The sequence below is a fragment of the Ruditapes philippinarum genome, unplaced genomic scaffold (genome assembly GCF_026571515.1).
Source record: "Ruditapes philippinarum isolate M1 unplaced genomic scaffold, ASM2657151v2 ctg2741_1_1_1_1, whole genome shotgun sequence".
NCBI classification, from domain to species: domain Eukaryota; kingdom Metazoa; phylum Mollusca; class Bivalvia; order Venerida; family Veneridae; genus Ruditapes; species Ruditapes philippinarum.
The window spans coordinates 1-24,543 of NW_026853048.1; the positions used below are offsets into that span (position 1 = coordinate 1).

Genomic DNA, 24,543 nt, shown 5'->3' on the forward strand with positions numbered 1-24,543 from the left:
TATTCAGTTTCTGTGCATCTATACCACATTTTAGTAGTATTTTTATCACGACAAACCTTCGTTTTAAATAAAATGTCATATTATTACAACAAAAGATGGAAATATTGAAGTACCAGTTGAAAAGTACTATATAACTACGAGATACATGTAAAACTAACCCATTCTTGATTCAAAACATATTTTCAACTTATACAGTAACAATAAATTTTCAGAATACAGAATTAATTAATGTTATTGCTTGAAAGAATGGTAATGTCATTATTCACCTTGCATGCCTATCTACTTTTCTTTCCTTCGTTGCTATATGAAGCAATGTATTGCCATCCTGGTCACATAAGTGTAGTTCATTGGCATTTGTATTCTTTATCACATATGTTAATAAGTCTGGAAAACTAGCTGAAAAAATATATTTCAATAAGTTCCATTACACATACATGTATGTTTCTGATTTGAAAACAAGAAGGCTTTTGTGGCCTTTCTGTTTTTCTCTATCTTAGATCGCTTATCTGCAACATTTGCTAAAAATGATTATTTCTACAATGCAGAAGTCTGCATTTGTCCTGGTCATTTTTGACCAATTCAGCATTATTTGTGTAGCTGTTTAAGAGGTCCACAAAGAAATACGTATTTAGTTCTAAAAATGTAGATTTCATTTTTTTCCATCGTGTATGAAAATAAATGAGTGTTTGAATCAGATGTGATAATCTGACAAAAGTTGTTTTTTACAAATGCCAGATAAAATAATTTTTTATCTAATGCTGCAACAAAACCCCAAAGCTTGTCAGACCTTCTGGCTTCACCACCTCTTTGTGTTAAAATAGCGATTAAAGCAAATTTCGTTTTATTTCAAAACAAGAGTAAAGCATACCGACTAACGATATCCTCACTGAAGCATGCAGGTATGTGTCACCTTGTTCTAGTGATATAGCTTTTCTATCTGATCCACAATGTAAGAAATAGAGCATCATATTAGCAGACCATGGATGACTCTGTTTGGAAATAAAGTTACAAGATTATAAGTTTCAACAGGACATTAAAATCATAAGACATATAGAGTTTCCATACTACATTATTTTAATCAGCCCATGTATCGTACAGACTGCAAACAATTACTCTTTTGAAATAGTGCATTATATAATGACAGACAAAATTTAGATGTCTTGAACCGCGTATGCCTATTCTTATGCATTATTTGATTATTTGTTGGAATTAATTCTAAACTTTATTGAATGAATTCTTTAAAACATATGTCAAGACGCAGCAGCTACCTACTTTCATGAATACTTTAAAAGACAATGTACAAAAAAACAAAACAATGTTACTAATTTGTTTCATTTATTCTTAAAAAATCTGAACGATAATCTATCTATCCATTTTCCATTTACTTTACATTGTATTATTTCAAACATTCTTACAAAACAGTAACAAATACTAATACAATAATAAAATATAAAATATTTTACCCTGATATCATTTAAACTACAAAAACACGCTACATTAATTTGTATAGGTAGAATATGTGCTTCCTGATCATATTTGAACAGGTTGTGTGCTATTTCTCCAGTTTTCCATTCGTTATGGAGCACAAATTTATGACAGATCCTAGCCCATAAAGGTCCATTTCCAGGCCGAGTTCTTGATATTCTTTGAGTCATAGACTTACCTAAAATATCAGAGATGTATTGTGACATATAAGAAGGTATAAAAAAAACATGATCTGTTTCACAACCATACTCATTTGTATATAATAGCATTCACCGTTTTCATTTATTACATCTTTTAACTTTATTAGGGCGAAATGCAGTAGAATAACGTCATGGCATAGTCATTATCGACTAATATTAAATATTCACATGTCCTTTGATGTATACTCGAAAACTCATTTCTAAATATATATTAATTCTTTCAATTCCCAGTAAATGCTTTTATCCAGAGAAACATTTGTCCCCAGAACAAATTCTGGCAAAGTAAAAACTTGAATTGTGTGAAATATTATCATGAAGGGTGTTCAACATTTACAGAAGATAAAATTGATCCAAGAGAGGGAGAAAACAACCTGATAAACCATATTAACAACAATTACATAACCGTAATACATCGGTACAGAATACAAAACTGTAAAGTGTATCAAGAACCTGTACTTCAAATTTCTTACTAACTGCATGTTTCATCTATCACCATGTTAACTCACTCTCTTAGACAAATCTTTATTGATGAAATAATTAAATTATGAATAAAATTAAATGAAAAACCTAAAATTGTGTCCGTAGGACACGGGTGACCCCACACTCCACTGTTTTTTTCAATCTTATAAATCTACATCAAATAGTTTTGGTCTACAATTGCCACAAGTTGAAAACTAAAATCTTTTACTAAGTAAAGGGCAAGAACTTTAGAAATACTGAATAATCAGTGCACATGCTGACCAACATTCTTGTAAACTTTCATTGGCCTACAGGTCAAATACTTTTTGAGCTATACATGAACAAGTTAAAAAATTGCAAAATTATACTAAGTCAAGGGACAACTAAAGCAAATTCACATGCAAAACCCCAGATACATAGATTCACATTGATATTGATCATTACTCCTGTAAAGTTGGGTCTAATTCGAACAAATAACACAACAAAATGAACACTAAGTCAAGGTCAATAACTCTAGAAATATTGGATAAATCCACAAGCGAAACCCGAGGTGCACAACTACATATGCTTACAAACATTCCTATTAAGTTTCATGACTCTAGGTAAAATACTTTTTGAGCTATGTACGACACAAATTGAAAAATGCAAATTTTCACTAAGTCAAGGGCAATAACTCTGACAAAACAGAAAAACTCCACAAGCGAACCCCCAGGCGCACCATTTCACATGCTGATCAACATTCTTGTAAAGATTCATGACTCTAGGGCAAATATTTTTTGAGCTATGTGTGACGCAAGTTGAAATTTGCAAATTTTTACTAAGTCAAGGGCAATAACTCTACAAGTACTAAATAAATCTACAAAAAAAACCCCAGGTGCACAACTACACATGCTGAGCAACATTCCTTGTAAATTTCATGACTCTTAAGTCAAATACTTATTGAGCTATGTGCGACACCACAAAATGAGAACGGACGGATGGATGGACGGATTGATGGACGGACGGACAAGGGTAAACATAAATTCCCCCTATGGGGGGGGGGGGGCATAATAAAATTATCCATATGACACTTACTTCGCTGGTTTGGCAGCTGGGACAAAAACTTTACTATTTCCTCACATACTTCAAGTACTTGTGATGTTCCACCATCACCAGCATAATCAAATGCATTGATAAAGTCTCCAAATGCTTGGTCATAACTTCTCAAATCTGCTCTTGCCTTAGCACATATCAGATAAACCTGTCGGTCAAATTAAAATGCTGATTTTACATTATAATTCATTAGTTCATTTTAAAAAGAGCAACTTTGAAATAAATTTAAATCAACAATTAAGTAATTGTAATTTCTTGAAAGGATAATACAAGCGGAAGTTCATGATATGATATGACATAGTAGCGAAAATACGTACATCATAACTTGGCACAATCTCTTTACTTTTATCTGCTTCCTTCAGTGCCTTGTTAAGGTCTCCGATCTTTAGATAACTTTCAGCTTTGTTTTTCAGTGCATATGCATGAATGTCCTCATGCCTCTTAAATAAATCAGAAAATAGATTACAATCATCTTACATCATTGGTAACTACGAAATTATATCACAACAATAACAACATGCAACTATTTCTGCATTGTGAACATAATCTGATAGAAGAAAAAGAAAACCCTAAAGGACGCCCAAATAAGAAATGCAATTTGAAAATGTTACAAGCTTAGCCCTGGGGTACCATTTGTTTTTCAGAAAAGTATTAAAAAGTGCATACCATGTTCAAACACCACGTTTTTTGTCAGCAATTTGAATTTAAGTTGTATCTATATGTTTTAAAATATTGAACACCTTATTGCTATTAAATAATTGTGTCAATAAATATGAAAACAATAAAAACAAAAAGAAATGAATTTGCAGATGGTGTAAACATGTCCTGTAATGCTTCAATGATTCTGGTGAGAAAAGATTATCTTTATTTCACTGAAATCAGGTAGATCATCAAAGAATACCTTTACAGTCCACACAGTAATGCAATGTAAAATTGAATGATATAAATGAAAGAGTAACAAGAATTCAAATTACCATGAAGTGATCCTTTTTAATTCTAAGACGAAGGACTTTGTTAAATATGTTAATTGCAGTTTCATGTTTGTTGTTATTATTCTTTAGTTTCCCGATGTTGCAAAGTCTACGAGCGTGCACAGGTTCTATAGCTACAAAACATCAAAATATTATAATTATATGATTAATATATTAATTAATTATACAGCAATTAAAATGTCTATAGTATACTACTAATTTAAATGTTTGTTAAACTGCAGCACAAAGTAAGTACAATATGATTACAAAGTATAAGTATGAAGACAAATACACACGGTTGTAGAAATGTCATACATTTACTAACTTTTAAGTAATCAAAATTCTAAGCAAATATGATTAAAATAAGGACATGTCTATTAAGTATTTTGGTAATCAAAATTTAAATATCTTGAGGGACCATATATAGGGTGTGGCGTATTTTTAACCCAGGATAAAGATTTTTATACAATCTTTGTTCATGAGCACAAGGTACAGCTACAATTTACATAAATATCTAAGTGTGATATTTCTGTTTCTGAAGGAAAATTGAATTTCATTTACATTCACAAAACATTTTAATTAAATTGAACTAGGACGGAAGCATGCTTTGTCCAATTTTTGTATATGACCGTTAGGCAATGTTACACCCTATCTAAGCTATGAAATTCAGCTTACTTTTGTTGTCTGGAAGAAACAAGTCGTATACACGACATGGATAATCATCGTGGAGATAATCGTATGGAATCTTCCCCTTCTTATCCTTCCGTAACACATCACTGAATTACACAATTTCAAATTCTTTTGGCAATTACCAACATGCAGTTACTGATACAAAAAGCATTCTAATCATGCAAATCAAGTAACTGCAAAACGAAAAAGAATTAAATAAAGGAAAGTATTTGCTTGTTCTATTTTAAAAATGAAACATATATTCTTAAGGTAACACTAAATTTAAAATGTATTGGTAGAACGAGATGTCGGGAAAAAGGTATGGACAAGCTTGTATATATTTCGCTATCACATTTCAAATAAAATGTTTCATCCAGATTATTCTTTATATAACAGTATTTTTTCTGAGTTTTGTTGTACTCCCTAAGACATCATCAGATGATGATATAGCGACATTTATACTGCAAAACAAGAAGTATCTTTAAAAAGATACTCGGTCGAAGTCTAACTTGTTAACTTGCATAGGATAAGTTACTACTAACCATGCTGAACGCAAACAGAACACTTTATTCGTCCTGAATAGTTTTACTTCAGTTTATCCGCAATTTTTTTCTCCATTAATTGTCATCTTAGATTTAAACAATATTACTTACATTATTTGATTTTAATCAAAATGGAATTGGATTTGAATAGGAATTTATAATATAACAAAGATGGGTGTGGGGGGTGGGGTGTGTGTGTGGGTGTGTGTGGGCGGGTGGGGATGTGTGGGGGTGGGTGGATTGGTGTGGGGGTGGTGTGTGGGGGGGGGTGTGTGGGGGGGGTGGGTGGTGTGTGTGTGGGGGGGGTGGGTGGGTGGGTGGTGTGTGTGGGGGGTGGTGGGTGTGTGTGGGGGGGGGGGGGGTGGGTGGGTGTGTGTTGGTTGGTGTGTGTCAGGAAAGCAATGTAAGCAACTTACTTGGCAAATCATGTCAAACATGTACCTATACATTGTTAAAATGGCATGTTCATGGAAGTCAATTAATACATATCATTATATGTTTACGATACGTTTATCTTAGATAATACTACAATTCTGATATATGCAATTAAATATTTGTCTGTCTTATTCAACCAACAAGGCCTTTTGTCAACTGTTAGAATTTTACATTACACTGAAATGTAGGCTGATAGCAATGATCTAATAAAATTTTTTCGTTGTATTTCATATGAAGACCTTACTTGTATCCTTTCATCAAGAGCGTTCTCGCCAATTTGTAAAGGCAATCGGCCGCAAGTTTGTTTTTAGCTAGAATGTGAAATCCTGATTCCTCTGCTCCACTTTTATCACACCAACCTGACCCACTTTGTGGAAACTTTTCAAGAAGTAATGTCGAACCTACAAGTACAAAAAAGTACAAAAACAGACAGTTAAGTAAGTATTACAAATAATGTTTCAGACTAAATTTCATTTGTATAAACTGAAATAACTTAATTTAAACACGACAACCTTCAGCATTATATGAAAATTTGAGGATGTTTTGTGAACACACAATGTATTTTAAATTGAATTTACGTCTAAAAAAGGAAACTGAAAATTGTACTTTGAATGTCAAATACGTATTCAAAACTTTGAAAACAGAATATACAACCAAACACATTGTGAAAGAAGTACATTCAATGCCCATGAAAATGTGCATGTGACGCAAAAGAATCCTCAGTTAATAGTAATGTACAAAATACGACAGTTTTACGAAAAAAACAATTCAATAAAATATAGGTATATTTCCAAGACAAATATAAAGCCTAACTAGTAATAAATACAAGTAAATGAGTTAATAAAATTCAATAAAAATTAAATTGAGGAATAATTTGCATAGCAACAGGAATATTTAATTACCAGTTTTCATCACAAATCGTAATACGGCATGAAGCGGACAGTCATTCTCAACTACAGCAAAACCCCGTAATGTTTGATCACCCCCATGTGCATGCACCACACACATTACAACGTTCAACCAAGATGGGATCTCGTCTGATCCTCTCAGGAAATTCAAAACAGTTTTTGTCTCCATATCAGCAGTAGAACATTTTCCAGCAACGCCAGTACAGAAAGTAGCTATGTGCTCGCCTGTAACATAAGTAATTTAAAATATGATAACATAAATAAAATTGTATACATTTCATAATAAAAACAAAATTAATACCCTTGTTTTGGCTTGAAAGAAAACATTAGAAAAGGTAAATATGTTTTGTATTAATTGTATAACTGACAACTTATATTGCGTAAACACTGCGTAAATAACACTGCGTCAATAATTGTAGTTTAAGGTAAAAGGATTGAGGTAAATTAAGCAATGCCTCTCCATTTAATACCCCTTTTATTTAAATCCTAGAAATCGAATTTAAAATAGATATATTTTATAAAGAATACCCGAATTCAATCTGTCTGATGTACACGTTTCTAGATTTGGTCCAAGCATTAAATATGCAATAGATTTCCACTCTGACTTTTTACTAAGTTGAGTTAAGACGTTTTGCCAAATGTCAGGGTTTTGGTTGTCCAACATTTGGTAGCATTGCACGAGCTCCTCGCCTATAGATATTATCAAATATTAATTTCTATAATATACTTTCACAACGAGAGGGCCATGATGGCCCTGAGGTCGCTCACCTATATATAGCCCCCTCCGGGCCAATTTTTACCCAAGGGCTTTTATTTGAACAGACTTGGTAGACACCCATAAGAAGATGTTTCATGCTAAACATCTAAGTTCTAGCTCATTGGGTTTTTTAAAAGAAGATTTTTAAGTTTTTACTATACACATATAGTTAAAAACAATGACACCCCTGGGGCAGGGCCAGTTTTGACCCCCGGGCTTTTATTTGAACAAACTTTGTAGATATTTACTTAAAGATGTTCATGTATAATATCTAAACTCAAGCTATTTGGGTTTTTTCAAAGAAGATTTTTAAGTTTTTGCTATACACATATAAGGAAAATCAATGACCCCCGGGGCAGGGCCAGTTTTGACCCCAGGGCTTTTATTTGAACATACTTGGTAGACACCCATAAGAACATGTTTCATGCTAAATATCTTAGCTCTAGCTCTTTGAGTTCTTTAAAAGAAGATTTTTTAAGTTTTTACTATATGCATATAGGGAAAATCAATGACCCCCTGGGGCGGGGCCAATTTTGACCCCAGGGCTTTTATTTGAACAAACTTGGTAGACTCTCACTAGAAGATATTTCATGTCAAATATCTTAGCTCTAGCTCTTTGGGTTCTTTAAAAGAAGATTTTTTAAGTTTTTACTATATGCATATAGGGAAAATCTATGACCCCCTGGGACGGGGCCAATTTTGACCCCAGGGCTTTTATTTGAACAAACTTGGTAGACATTCACTAGAAGATGTTTCATGCCAAATATCTAAGCTCTAGCTCTTAAGGTTCTTTAAAAGAAGATTTTTTAAGTTTTTACTATATGCATATAGGGAAAATCAATGACCCCCCGGGCGGGGCCAATTTTGACCCCAGGGCTTTTATTTGAACAAACTTGGTAGACACTCACTAGAAGATATTTCATGTCAAATATCTTAGCTCTAGCTCTTTGGGTTCTTTAAAAGAAGATTTTTTAAGTTTTTACTATATGCATATAGGGAAAATCAATGACCCCTGGGGCAGGACCAATTTTGACCCCAGGGCTTTTATCTGAACAAACTTGGTAGACATTCACTAGAAGATGTTTCATGCCAAATATCTAAGCTCTAGCTTTAACAGTTCTTTAAAAGAAGATTTTTTAAGTTTTTACTATATGCATATAGGGAAAATCAATGACCCCCCGGGCTGGGGCCAATTTTGACCCCAGAGCTTTTATTTGAACAAACTTGGTAGACACTCACTAGAAGATGTTTCATGCCAAATATCTTAGCTCTAGCTCTTTGGGTTCTTTAAAGGAAGATTTTTAAAGTTTTTACTATATGCATATAGGGAAAATCAATGACCCCCTGGGGCGGGGCCAATTTTGACCCTAGGGCTTTTATTTGAACAAACTTGGTAGACACTCATTAGAAGATGTTTCATGCCAAATATCTAAGCTCTAGCTCTTACGGTTTTTTAAAAGAAGATATTTAAAGATTTTTCTTTCGGTTACCATGGCAACCAGAGTTCTGCATGAAATGGAATTCTTTGAACAATCTTGATAGAGCTTCATACAAAGAGTATTCCTGCCAAGTTTCATTAACATTGGCTTTGCGGTATCATAGAAGATGTCCTTAGAATATTTAAAATGTGGACGGACGACAGACGACGGACGCCATTTGGTTGGCCATCCTAAAAGCTCACCTGCACTTTGTGCAAGGTGAGCTAATAAAACTGTAAACTAAACCATAGTAGATGTATGTATAGCTGTATTTATCATATTCCAACAATCAATATAAAACACCATAAAATGTTATAAGGTTATTAAGTTTTTCATCATTGAGGAAAATAACAATAAACAACTCTGTCAGCTGTAATACTACTCAAAACCCACCGAAAGTATTTGGCACCTTGCATAAACATAAAATGTATCAAAGATTTCGTCATTAGTGTTTAAACCTGGTACTTACAACTTCTAATATATTACCTCTACAAATTAAATGTGATAAAAAATCCTCATTTAACACAAAAAAGTCTTATGACAAGGATATATCAATGACTTTTACAACTTTAAATGAATATCTTATTTTTCATGGAATTTATTCTGAATGATATAGTTAAAAAACAAAATGATTACTTTCAGCTCATTTTAACAGATGATGTATTGATAGGAACAGCTCATACTTTACCTTCAAAACTGTTCAAAATAACTGCTGCCTCTGTAAGAAGATCAACTTTATTGTTTATTTGTTTTGATTTAGAGTAACCATCAACAAGAGTTTTGAATGCTTCAATAGCAGATCCTAAACGAAACAGGGCCTTGCTATGCCGAAAGTACCCCTGCAAACAAAAATTTTTATCTCACATTATATGATGTACAAAACGTCAAAGTACAAATACATAGCAAGCTGCTTGAGCACAGAAAAAGTCTTAAATTTCTAATTGAACTGAATTTTTGCCATTGACCACAACACATCAAATGACCTACTATAGAGTATTGAGGATCAAAAAGCAAAAGCAAACGTCTGTAATTTTTGAATAATTAAAGTCAAAGTTTTGCAACTGATCGACCAGTACAAAACAAATGGCTTATCTTAAAGAATTCGGGATTATAAAGCAAGAGTCTTTAGTGTTAAGATAATTAAAGTCAAAAAGTTTTGCAACTGACTAGAACATATCAATCGACTTACTTTAGAGTACTCGGGGTCAGAATTGATTGCAGCAATTGCATTTATCAGAGCATTTTCTGTATCACCCGTTTGGTATCGAACATTTGACTTGTTGCTGTAAAGTATTGCAGCTTCTTTATACAGATCTGGTGACTGCTGTGCGACCACGAGAGCTTCATTATAAAAATGCACAGCCCTTGTATAGTCCTTATTTACAAATGCCGTGTTTCCTTCAGTCTTCAGTTGTTCCAACTTTTTACGTAGCTCTTCAACTGTAAAATAATGTACATGTATGAGACATTATTTGTAAAGCGATGATTTGTACAACCTAAAATGTAAGCAATATATCTAACGTCTGAGTATACACATTTTACTTTATTTTACAGTTCGTTGCAAGGATATAAACAACATGTAAACTATTACGTTTAACGCACTCACATATACATGTACTTAGATCCAAGAAAGTATACTATTGATTTGAAAATGCATACAAGTTAAAATATTATATTCTAAAGTTTTAAAGTGTGATCGTTACCTTATATTGACATACCTGGATTTGAAACCTGTTGAAGCAACTGAAATAACTTGCTGTCTTTGTTCACATAGTCGGCTGGTATTTTATTTGTACAGTCTCTCAAAGACATATCACATTTATTCTTCAACAATAAGACGACTACATTCTCACATATATCAACGTTGTCTACACTTGCTTTAACAACCAAATGAAATGCTGTGTTCCCTTCGTTATCTTGGTAATTTATCTTTACTCGGACACACTCGTAATTGTCAAGGACAAATCTTAACAATGTTACTGATCCTGAAATTATACAACAGTTTTTTATCATTATACAGCGTTATATATATATATATATATTTCGTCACGGTTTTTCTGTTGGGCTTAACGGCACATCAACACAGTACAAGATCATATGGCGACTTACCAGCTTTACTGGTAGAAGAGGACGACCTCAGCTCCCTCCGTTCATAATTCCAGGCACGAACAGGCACCTGAGTAGATCCGCCGATGTCAGGGGCAATTTATTTGAAGTCACAGACCTAAACCACTCTGCCTCGGACGCTCCTTATTATAAGTAATATATTTTTCAGAAGTGGAATTCGGTCGATGGAAAAATCAAGAGTTCTATCATTTAATTCATCAATTATCATCATATTATACACAAGTACTTCGCAAGAAGTACTTTATGATGCTTACTAAATGAACTTCCCCGAGTAATGTTTGCCTAAATAGTGTAAAGTATATCTAAAGACAATGTATATACTCTAAAATACAGTAGTAAAATTGTCCACTCAGATACAAAACTTATTAATGAATACAACTGAATATTTTCACGAAAGATGATACTCACGAATTCTCAATGACAAGTCTACGAGAAAGTGTAAGGAATTCGTCATTGTATACACTTCAATAGTTTCAATTGAAGCGCCTTTCTGAAGAAGACAAATTGCTAATCTCTCCCCAAATATTGCCATTTTGTCATCTGGCAAAGTCTTCAGAAGTTTACCAACAATAATGTCACCACACTTCCATTCTGAAACGTCTAGTGTATTCAAAGAATGCTGAACACTCCTGGAGAAAGAATATTTGAGGAGATGTAATTAGACAGAAACGAAGAGATATCCACACATTTTCGGAAAAGGGTGATCACTTGACAATAATGAAAATTGAAAAACTAAAATGCCAGACTCCGTTGAATTAAAATAAGACTGTTCATGTTAAAAAATAACTTTTTACTCTTCTGCTTTATAACACTGTTGTAACAAATGATTTTATTTTATGCAATACAACACTTCTTTTTTACATAAACAATAAAAATTAAGAAGCAAAAACTAACGATATCTTTTGCTCAACCCAGGGATCGTGAATTGATGGCCCTGCTGGCGTCATTGCCGTTTTAATTTCCGTTTCTTTTTTTATCTAATCATATTGTGTTTAATAAAATTTCACAATAATACATAAATACAATAATGTTAATATACAAAGGGCTGGACCAAAAGTTATAACATAGTCATTTTCTAGGACCCTCTCCTACAGCCATGTTTAATCTAGTACTGGTTAGTTCCAAGAACCGCACTTGAGTGTGTTTTAAATAAAACAAGCAATTATCATAGTATTGCAAGCAATCCATAAGTCCCCTACCGGTTAGAACCCCAGCAACATTCTGATTTCAATTTCACGAGTGAATGAATGACATGAATGAACTTAAATCTTTTGAGTTCTAAGTTTGTCTATTTCACAGTAATGTGTTAAGTTTCCCTGCCTAGTAAGGCAATTATGTTTATACAACCTTGTCATATTATTACGATGTGGGATTTTAAAGTAAATCTTATAAGGAATGAAGAAGTTGGAGTAAAAAATACCAATTTCTCGAAAAAAATCTAAGTTCAAGGGGGACATAATTCTGGAAATAGTCTTGCTAGAGTATTTAACCTTCTCAAAAATGTTGAGTGATAATAAGAAACATATATATGAAGTTTGAAGTAGATACATTAGGAAATAAAGAAGTTATTTAAAAAAGACAACATTTTTTTCCATAAAAATTCTAAGTTCAAGGGAGGTAATACTGATAATTTTTGTGCTAGAGTTATAAACCTTGTCACATATGATGTGGTTGATGACCAGAAATTTATATTTAAAGTTTGAAGTAAACACCTTAAGAAATAAAGAACTTATAGTGAAAAAGCTGAAAAAATTAAATCAGAAATCTTGAAATCAAGGCTATTTGTTGCCATAGCAACCAGAATTTTCAACATAGGAAGAAAAGAAAAAGATGTGCATAATCTGCAGACTGCCATTTACCCATATATCAAGTTTCATAAAAATATTTTAAGTACTTTTTGCGTTATCGCGGGATCCAGTTTTGTGGACGGACGGACTGACGGACTGACAGACAGACAGACAGACGGACGGACAGACAGACAGACAGACGGACGGAGGGTAAACCTAAAGTCCCCTCCGGTTAAACCGGTAGGGGACTAATAAAGCTTATTTATTCTACAAAATGATTAGCTTGAAAACATCAAAACGTCAAACTAAACCTTGGTTCATAATGTATCAAAAGCATCGCCATGCCATCCCATTCATTCTGGTCACAAAGCTTCTTAATAACTGACAACCAAATTTTGTCCCGGGCGTCTGGTAGATAAAGGCTGCACAAGGTCGACAGCATCAAACCTAAGGAATGTCAAAGCGTTAAAATCAGAAGAATAGATTTAGCAGCTAAGAACAAATATTTCTAACATAATACATTCAAATGTAGTACAGTTCAATAATTCCTTGTAGTTATTGCATATACAAGCTCATTAAAATTAGGGTATGAAAAACATTATGCATATGAAAATGTAAACATTACGCATATGAAAATGAAAACATTACATATCATTTGACCTAAATTTACAAAGACAAATAAAGGTCAGAGTCAGATTTTATTCAACAACATATTGACCGTAGCAATAGCCTTAATTTTTCTCCGACCAGGACAAGTAAAAACTTGATATAACGTTATTTTACAGCTTTCACAGTCCTGAACATTGAATATGTCAAATACTAGAAAAACCCTAGTACAACAATTAAAATAATGGTCATAACTATCTATAAACAAACAATACCCGTGAGTTGAGTATTAATTGCAAGTTTGCAGATTTCTGTTAAAAAATGTCTTTGATCTAGTTCATCAAGACCCAATAAAAGTGCATCAGCCAGGAACTTCACAGCTAGCTCTTGTCTATTTCCAGGTCCAGCTAACACAGCCTGAGATGCTCTCCAATATGCCTTTAAAAATGAAAACATAATATTGGTTACGTCATTATAATTTGCTTCAAAAGTGCACTGAGTTCATTCTTCAGATGTTGTTAATAGTGCACATGTATGTCACACAGACTATGACATTGTTTATCAACTGTTTGAATCCTTAATCGTATTTGAAATTTTAGCAAATTTCACCTTTATCTTCAAATGTTTTTCAAGTGACATTGAAATAATACAATTTTACTTTCAATTTATGTTTAACATTTCTTATTAAACAAAATTATAACTTACTTTGAGCAGCGAAATAGTAAAGCGAAGCGGCTTAGTCCGTGAATTTTTAAATCGTGGATATTAACATAATGTTATAATATTAACTAATTATTCACCTTCGCATATGTTGGACAAATATTTATAGCTGTAACTGCATCTTCCTCAGATTGTTTATATAGACCTTGTCTATAACAAACTTGTGACCTGTTACACAAAATAACATGATGTTCATTCACAATTGGCTGGGGTAGAAAAGGCTGTTCAAAGAAGCTTAATGCAGCATTGTACCATTGATGGGCCTCAGCCAGACTATTCCGTAAAAGTGCTTGCTTTGCTTTGTCCTTGAATTCTTTGAACATGCGCAGCTGTCCCATGAGATCCGCTGCAAAATAAAGTTGTCAAAGTATTGTTAATGAAACCCCTTACAATTATGAAACAAAAGCTTTACCACACAAATACCACATAATTCCAATGTAAAAAGGTGCTCGATTATTTAAAAACGGGGACTGGAATCGCACGCAACAGAGAATTGCTCAACATGCTCAGTTTTCTCTTCAAAATTCATTCATTGTTTACAACCAATTAGAATTACATGTATCCCAAAAGATATATATTTTTGATTCTTTTGTAATGTCTACTCTTAATTATTGTGCAGTGGTATGGGGTCATCACGCTGGACCAGATATTGAGATTGAACATACGAAATTTTGTAAGAGAGTTCTATGTGTAAAACGCTCCACAAACAAAGATGCTCTATACAGCGAATTGGGGGGGGGGGGCACCAATAAATGTGTACCAAAAAATTATATTGATAAAGTACTGGGTTATATTAATTACTTAAGATAATCAATCACTACTATTTAAAACTTATAATATGTTATTGAGAGATGTTGAATAAGGAAATACATAGAATGGTTATAACTGGGCTAGCCAGATTAAAGAAATACTTTATAATTACGGTTTAATGTATTTATGGCAAAGCCAATTTAACATCCAAATTTATGTAAATATGATTAAGCAACGGATATTAGATGTATATTATTAACGATGGTGCTAATAAATATCCTCGTCTCGAAACATATTGTTTATTTAAACATGAATGTAAATTAGAAAGTTATCTCGACTTTATACAGAAAGCAAAATTCAGAATATCTTAAACGAAATTTCGTACATCTTCACATGATTTGACAATAGAACGCGGACGCTACATTAATATTCCTAGGACGGAAGGAATTTGTTTAAATTGTAATTCTTATATGATCGAAAACGAATGTCATTTTTTACTAATATGTCCAAAATTTGGAGAACTACGTAGAAAATATTTTAAACGTTATTATTATACCTGGCCTACCTTACAAAAATTAAAAAAAACTTTTTAAGTTGAACTAACCGGAAAATTATTCAGAATCTATGTAAATGTATATATTATGCTAATCTACTGAGTAACAAACAAACATTTTTCAATATTAATAAGCTCTTCAGAAATACCTTTGACAATAACTATTGCATAAACATAAGTAGAACACATACATTTCCATTGTATTTCATGTATTGTTGCTCCCAGAAATAAATTAATGTGTTGAAAGTAAATTTCATGAGATGTGTTCACCAATTTTCAAAGAAACAAAGGTCATCAGTGATGCCATTGTCGCCTCGTGACAGCCATAACTCGGCAAAAATCATCCAACCTAAATAAAACCATGTGCAATATGCACAAGAATTTGAGCTAACGATCAATTCTGTGTCATTGCATAAGTAGTATAACAGGAGTAGTCTGGACAAATTTCAAATCTAAAATCATGAAAGGGAAATAACTCTGACAAAAATCAACAAGCAAATTCGTTGAATTTATATCCCCCTCCGAGTACTGATTATTACTAACGCAACAACTGGAGGCTTTTTTTACATAAATTTATCATGGCATTCAAATTTCCCTTTTCATATTGTTGGGTCCCATAAAGACTTCTTGAAATCAATCTAGCAGTTGAAAATAAATAGCACTATTGCTATATATATATATATATATATATATATATATATATATATATATATATATGCGCACTGCACAACTAATCATGGGCCATAACTCTGTTTTGGATGGAATAAACACCTGGGCTGCGTTTCATGGAGAGTCCTAAGTTAATCCTAAATCCTAGGACTTATGACCAACTTTAGAAGAAAAAGTTTTTGCACTTAAGACCGTTTCAAGTAACTGTCCTATCTTTTGTCCTAAACTTAAGACTTACGACATATTCGCTCTCCTGAAAAATGTTACAAAATACAATGGCACTCGCATAATCCCAGATTGGATTTACTATGTAATTGATTATAGGAAGAATAAAAAGTAATGTATTGCCCTCTTATCATGTTGAGCGAAAATATATACCATATTTCATGAAAAACGATAAAATAACCGTTTTATTTAATTTCATCGTACAAAAATGGTTACGAACCCCCTTGCTTGCTACGCAACTGCAATTGTACAGCGCGCAGTAATATTATTATGTTTTGCACGCGATATTTGGCGCTACATTGTGACGTCATGTAAACAACTCTTTAAACGTCTGTACAGCGTTAATGACTGAATTAAAAATATTGGTGTTCGGATTTATTTTCTTAATTAGACCATTATCTATCATTCTAGATAGTTTTCAAAACAAAATACAACAAAAAATTGTTTGATTTTGGAGTGGTTTTGACTTAAGACAATCTTAAGATACCTTTTAAACACTCCTAGACTTAGGACTGTTTTTGTCATAAGTATAGGAGTCATAAGTTAGGACCTTTTTTAAGACTTTCTTTGAAACGCAAAATTGTCACAATTTTTATCTTAAGACAAACTTAAGACTTAGGACTCTCCATGAAACGCAGCCCAGTAGTTTATGAGGACTAATCCGGATAAGTTTTTTTGACAGACGGACAGACAGACAGACGACGGGGAAGTGATCCCGCTATGTCGCCACTACTCCGTAGAGGCGACACAAAAAGTCACAGTGTTATATATGTATTGGAATTTAAAATGCATTTTTGACTATTCATTTATATTTGTCAAATGAGTACATGTAAAATGTATCATGTGTACATAAATCTGCCCAAAGAACATGCCGAGGCTGTTGGTGTGGCGAAACATTAAGATTTTGTGAAGCTTATTTTTGAGTTGCAGTAATTGAAAAATAATTAAATTCCTTAGTAATACATTCAAGTTTTCAGTGGCATACTTCTTGTCCACTAGACATGCAACCTTTTATTATAAGAGTGAACATTTACTTGATTGGTTTATGATACCTTCTTGTCTTCAGCAGACAAAGAATGGTCTGTGCATGCACATGATGTGCAAAGACGGTACCGTTTAAGTAGATTTAGCAAAAAGGGTGCCGATATGGATATGCGCCGTGCGAATAATTGACATCTATTTTCAAGATAAAATAACTGTTGACGATCTATATTTAGACATGCGAGTCATTCATATATTTACGAAAAATTTGTTAACTCAGCAGTTGAAATCGCCAGCATCCTCGGCATTGCAAGATTAAAATTTTTACGCATTCCTACATTTATAGTAAATGTTCAAAATCATTTTTTTATGTTATGTAATACAATATAATTTTAAATGTTTACTACACTCATTTGTTTCTTATTTCTGTTTTAGATTTACACGGTACAAGATTGTCCAATAAGCTAGTCACAGGACAGACCAAGATCTGGTCAACGGAGTGCTTCTTAAGAATGGCAAGAGATGCTGATAATCATGGAGTAGCTACAAGATGAAAGACTTAATTTACTACATATTCGTGCTTGCAACACCAATTTGCCGCAAACTAAATGCCTTACTCAAGCCACCAAGAAACCACGCTTGACTATTATGCGCCGACTAAAACGAATGGCAGGCGCATGCATACGGGACCTGGGTCGTGTGGTATGCAGTATTACTTGGTGATAAGAGCAAAGTCAACATGTTCCAGGGATATGGATCAGTTTTTTATAGGTTGCGATAAGGAGAGTCTTTTCTTGACAAGTGCCAACTGTCAAGTTTCATGGTGGTGGTAATAGTGCATGAAGTAACGAAGTATGTGAAAGGAACTTTTATGTTTTAGAATACCTTGACATTTTGTGCATGTTAATAAAGAAAAGTATACATTTTTGTTTAGTTTTCAATACATAAAATGAATTTTATTCCAAATTTTATTAAATTTCCTGACTGTCTCCAGACTTTAGGAGGACACCGTAATTTAGCTTGATATTAGGTACGACAGCATTAACTTGTTGATGACAGCATTTACTTGTTGATGTCGTATTAGTTCTGGCTACTAAAACTCATTTTCTGTATAAGCCTTTTTTTAAAATAAATTGTTAACATAATCATGACCCCTTTTCTACACATTACTGTAAGGGCATAATTATGTAAATAATCTTGACAGAACTAATATTATCAGAATCTATAATAGAGTTATTTCCACTATACAATGCATGGATTTATTAATGACGCTCATATGCAACTATTCCAAGTTTCAAGGGTATAGAAAAAGTGGGGTGGTACGAAAAACTTAACAGAAATTTTAGGTTGAATTTGATATCTTGACAGAAATGTACTCTTGCCTAAAAGTGGGACTATTAATATCATTCAAAGTTTTTAAGCAACACCGTAAAATTCAGACGCCTATGATTGAGGAGTGCTCTCCCTATTTTAAAAATAAATAATACTCAAAAAAACTCAAGCTTAAAATGGGGTTTTCCATACTAAGAGACCAATTTCTGTATTTAAATGACTCATATATATTGAAGAAAACACCTATCATAATGTAGAGTGTATATACAAAGTAAGTGATAAAATTAACAAAAGAAATGTAAACAAGTACTTTTTAATGGTGATAACACTATCTTACTGTTAAGTGAATCGTAATTGGACTTCTTGACACGTGATATTATAAGATTATTTAGCGGAAATTATAACTTTGCCCTTATTTTTAAGTATTATGTATCTGTGAAATAATAAACAATAAAAATGTTAATAGATCTATTAAGTAATTTTTAAAGAGTGATAAACCTGTCTAAATAATTAATACAATCTAATTTGCATGTGATAATAAAATAGCGGAACATATAGCTTTGCATCAGTGTATTGTTATAATTGTATGCAATCGTTATGTCACTGTGTAATTTGCACGGTGCATCATTTCCTTGTCAGTCCGTGTAATTACCGTATCAGTGATCGAGCATCATCGTATTCGTGCGTGGGAGTAGTGACTAATGGATCAGGTGACCTAGTCTTATTTACACGACTGTATATTTCAATACTTAATATCAGTTCTTGTTAGTGTATGAATTACCAAAGTGATTAAACCAAACTTTAAGTAAATAATGTACTACTTACGGTATGGAAATCTTTGAAAACCCGCCATCTTGCTACCGACCTGTGGTCGTAAAGAGTCAATCTATCTTCTTCGCCAGGTCTGTCTACAATATTAAAATATGCGGACTTTGCATAGATTGCCTACAGTTAAAATTGATATAAACATATTTAAAAGTTTTGTCAAAGTTAAGCGTAATTTATTCACAATAATAAAACCGGTGAAGTTTTGAAGTTTAGTTATGAATTTGCGTAGTCTGATTGTCAACAGGTATATATAAAAATATAGTTTTTCAACAGAAAAAGATGACTGTTAAGTTTAGTACATCATCTCTTATTTTAGCGTAGCCTGTTTACAGTAATAGTTCCTGTGAAGTGTAATACTTTACTTATTACTTTACGTAACCTTTTACAGTATAATACTATTTATATCTGTGAAGTTTAGAACTTTTACGTTACGTAACTCGTTTACAAAATACTTAACCGAAATTCTAAGTTGTAACTGTAAATTAAACCATAAAAGAGGCATGATTTTATAAAAAAAATTCTTGGCATATTTATGTCCCGGAAAGTATCCAAAGTTTAAATGGAAAGGGATTATAATCTATGATAGAGTTATTTCCCCATACTATACATGGATTTATTAATGACGTTCATAATTTTTTTATGCAACTATCGCAAGATTCAATGGTATAGAAAAAGTGGGGTGGTACGAAAAACTTAACAGAAATTTTAGGACGAATTTGATAATTTTGTCAAAATTCATGACAGAAATGAATAATTCTCAAGCTAAAAATGGGTTTAATATATCAACTTTCCTTAACTCAGTATTATGTCCGTGAAGTTTAGAACTTGACATTCTTACTTGACGTATGGCTCGTTTCAAATAAAAAAATAACAGAAAAAGTTATCACAAGGAGAAATACTATAAGTACTTTGGGTTACTAGATACGGATCTCTGTCATTAATTCCTAGGTTAAACCCTGGTATCATAAATAATAACAAGAGCGATCAGTAATCACATGTGTCGCCTCATAATGGCCAATTTCATGTTGGGACAAATTTTGTGACAGACGGACAGACAGACGGACAGTGCACAACTAGACTTGGTACTGATCAATCATGTAAAGTTTTGATGAAATTGCACCAGTAGTTTATGAGGAGTAGTCCAGACAAGCTATTGTGTATCTGGCAACACACAGAAAAAAACACCTTTTTATCAAAGGCCATAACTCGGCCAAAAAATCATTCAACCGAAAAACCTTGCAATATGCGCAAGGACTTGAGCTACAGATCAATCCTGTAAAGTTCATTGAAATTGCATTAGTGGTATAAGAGAAGTAGTCCGGACAAACTTTAAAATTAAAAATTATTAAAGGGCAATAACTCTGACAAAAATCATTGAACCGGAAAATGCTGACAATATGCACAACAAGACTTGATACTGATCATTCCTGTAAAGTTGGATGAAATTGCACCAGTAGTTTATAAGGGGTAGTCCGGACAAGTTTTGTGACGGACGGACGGACAGACAGACAGACGGACAGACAGACGACGGAGAAGTGATCCCTATATGTCGCCACTACTCCGTAGAGGCGACACAAAAATGTTAGTTCGCAATAACTTGTAACTTATTAGGCGATAACGCATGTCTGAAAATTCAGAAAGTATTGAAAGACAAGAAATGTCGAACGACCCATATGAACCCCCCCCCCCACCTTACCAGCTCTGACTCGAATTATTGGAAATTTTGTTATAGAAATTTGCTATAAATGAGTACATGCAAGTGTTCACTTATGGAAAAAAATAATGAAGACTTTGTGATAAATAGTTTTCAAGATAATGAGCGGAAACCGTTCTGACATTTAAGGCCCCTGTGAACTTGAACTTTGAACTAGTAACCTAAAATCAATAGGGGTCATCTAATAGTTATGACCAATCAATTTTAGAAATATGAAGATTTTGTGATAAATAGCTGTCAAGATAATGAGCGAAAACCATACTAACATTCAAGGACCCTGTGACCTTGACATTTGACCTAGTACCCCCAAAATCAATAGGGGTCAGTTACTAGTTATGACCAATCAGTATAGGAAATATGAAGACTTTGTGGTAAATAGTTTTCAAGAAAATAAGCGGAATCCATTCTGACATTTAGGGTCCCTGTCACCTTGACCTTCCTTTCCAGATAATGCGCTGAAATCATACTACCATTCAAGGACCTTGCGACCTTAACCTTTGACCTGGTGACCCAAACATCTATAGGGGTCATCTACTAGTTATGACCTATCAATATATGAATTGTGAAGACTTTGTGATTAATAGTAACCAAGATAATGAGCGGAAACCATTCTAACATTTATGGCACGTGACCTTGACCTGGTGACCCCAAAATCAATAGGGGTCATCTACTAGTTATCACTAATCAATATGTGAAATGATAAAAAGAACCCAAGATAATAAGCAGAAATCATACAACCATTCAAGGCCCCTGCGACCTCGACCTTTGAGCTAGTGACCCCAAAATCAATAGGGGTCATCTACTAGTTATGACCAATCAATCTTAGAAATATGAATACTTTGTGATAAATAGTAACCAAGATAATGAGCGGAAATCATACTAACATTCAAGGCCCCTGTGACCTTGACATTTGACCTAGTGACCCCAAAATCAAAAGGGTCATCTACTAGTTATGACAAATCAATATGTGAAATATAAAGACTTTGTGATAAATAGTAACCAAGATAATGAGCAGAAGCCATTCTGACATTTAAAGCCCCTGTGACCTTGACCTTTGACCTAGTGACCTCAAAATCAATATGGGTAATTTTAGTTATGACCAATCAATATGTGAAATATGAAGACTTTGTGATAAATAGTAACCAAGATAATGAGCTGAAGGTAACCATTCTGACATTTAAGGCCCCTGTGACCTTGGCCTTTGACCTAGTTACCCCAAAATCAATAGGGGTCATCTACTAGTTATGACCAATCACTATGTGAAATATGAAAACTTTGTGATAGAAAAATAGTTTTCAAGATAATCAGCGGAAACCATGTGGTCTACCGACGGACAGACCGGCAGACAGACAGACATTAGCAAAACAATAAACCCCCTCTTCTTCGAAGGGGGACATAAAAACACTACATTGACAGTCATTTTTTTAATATTTTGTCCCGCGCAGATCACAGTCACGTAAAATAGACACCGTGAGAAAATCGATCAATAATCATAACTCAAAAAACTGGTACTCAGCCAAGTTTACAGCCGCCCTAATCAATGGCGTGGTCTGAAGAATAACTTAACGAAAGATAAACATTTTATGATTATTTTTAAAAGATTCCTTTTAAAATGATTATTTCTAAAAGATTGTCTTTAAAATAATTAAAATGCTTTTATATAACCTCCCTTTGTGTTAACTATGCTGAAAACGAAAGTAGGCCTGTGGTAATTTAGTAATTCAAATATGAGATCAGCAAATATGAGGCCAGGGAAGTAGTTCTAATATAAGCATTTCACATCTGTAATGATTTAAAACGCGCTTAAAGGAAGAAAAAAAATGTTTAAAAAGTTTTTGAAAATTGTTGTTTCCTTCTAAACCATAAGTAGGTTTATATGAAAGCAAAGTGAAACTAGTGATCAAAATAATATAGGTGAAAGACCTGATAATGACAATGTGTAGTCTTTTAATCAAAAAGGTTTATTTAAATAAATATAAATTTATAGATTTAAATTTGATACAAATTTAAGTATATTTTTATTTCAATTCAATTCCTTACAAAATCAAGTTTAAATGAAAAGATATATTTACCTGTAACATATACGTAACTCCATTAGTAACTCAGTTTTTATCTGTTTATTGTGACATGTCATTTGTAATCAATACACGTAAAAAATTACTACGCATGCTATTTTCGGAAAGTTCGTGTGTTTATCTTCCTGGTCCACTTTTTAACGCAGATTTACAGTTAGGATAAAAAGTAACGCCCATTTTTTGAAAAAAATGTTTTTAGTAAACTTGTTATCTTTAACAATGTAAAATTGTTATCACAAATGTTAATCTGCGTATGATATTAACTCATTTCAAAATAAATTGTTGATAAACATTATAAAGAGAATTATTGATTTTTGTAACTTTTTGTTCACACGATTACAGTTCAGTATTACGGTACACGCATGTTTAACTTGTATGTGTATACATACATGTAACATGTGTAAGCTAATTGTCAATCGGCTTTCGCAACTTTTCGGACCTTTCCCGTCAGTTTTCGTATAAGGATGTATCACGTCTAAATACGTGGGTTGTCCCGATATTCTGTGACAATATTGTTTAAAGGCTTAATAAAATAGGTACGAATTTGATGTTTTGTTATGTTATAAACCCATATAATTGAAACATTTTCACAAATTTACATAGAAAAATATCAACAAACAACAAAAATATGCCATAAACACCATGGCATATATCTGAATCGCGGAGCACGTCAAACGTCAAATCTATATAAGGCGCCTTTATGGCTTTCAACGCAGTCATGGTGCAGCTTTACCCATAAATCGTCAATTACAGACTTAAATCATGTGGCTGTTATGTCTGTTGAATGTTTGGATGGCATACATTAATTTTTGCTTTACGCGAACATCCTGTCTGGTTGCACCTGCTCTTAGCTGTACATAGGCGACGGAGATCGATCTTCCTATTCGTGTTTTCCTTATTTTCGCTTTTTGAAGCGCAGAACTCTGGTTTCATTTATGCCTTTGTACATAAATGCTCAGGATATGTTGCTTGAGGTGATTCCGCTTTGTCAGCCATGTTTGTTTTCACAAAGTCTGTCCAAAGTGAAAGTAGGCCAAAATTCTTATAACAAAAAAGCTCACATTGTTATATGATGAGCCATTTGCAAGTACACTTCCAGTTCTATGTTTTAAAGACTATTTTCAACAAAAATAAAAATGATAACAATAAGAAAATTTACCTTGAATGGGCTAAATTTCTG

The 24,543-nt window shown here is 33.2% G+C and overlaps 1 protein-coding gene across 1 annotated transcript; it reads right to left on the minus strand.

Moving 5' to 3' along the window:
- Window positions 1–24: 24 nt before the first annotated feature.
- Window positions 25–23,574, minus strand: LOC132732349 (uncharacterized; the record flags this gene model as incomplete). The annotated part of the gene is made up of 20 exons (XM_060718760.1): window positions 23,361–23,574; window positions 19,572–19,654; window positions 14,317–14,582; window positions 13,792–13,954; window positions 13,222–13,357; window positions 11,532–11,752; window positions 10,715–10,981; window positions 10,186–10,436; window positions 9,685–9,835; window positions 7,290–7,451; window positions 6,756–6,986; window positions 6,098–6,254; window positions 4,883–4,983; window positions 4,211–4,341; window positions 3,554–3,676; window positions 3,219–3,384; window positions 1,464–1,663; window positions 869–989; window positions 267–396; window positions 25–56 (listed from the first exon to the last, which is right to left on the minus strand). Coding segments are annotated over exons 2-20 (3,037 nt in total), but the record flags the coding sequence as incomplete, so codon positions are not given.
- Window positions 23,575–24,543: the final 969 nt, after the last annotated feature.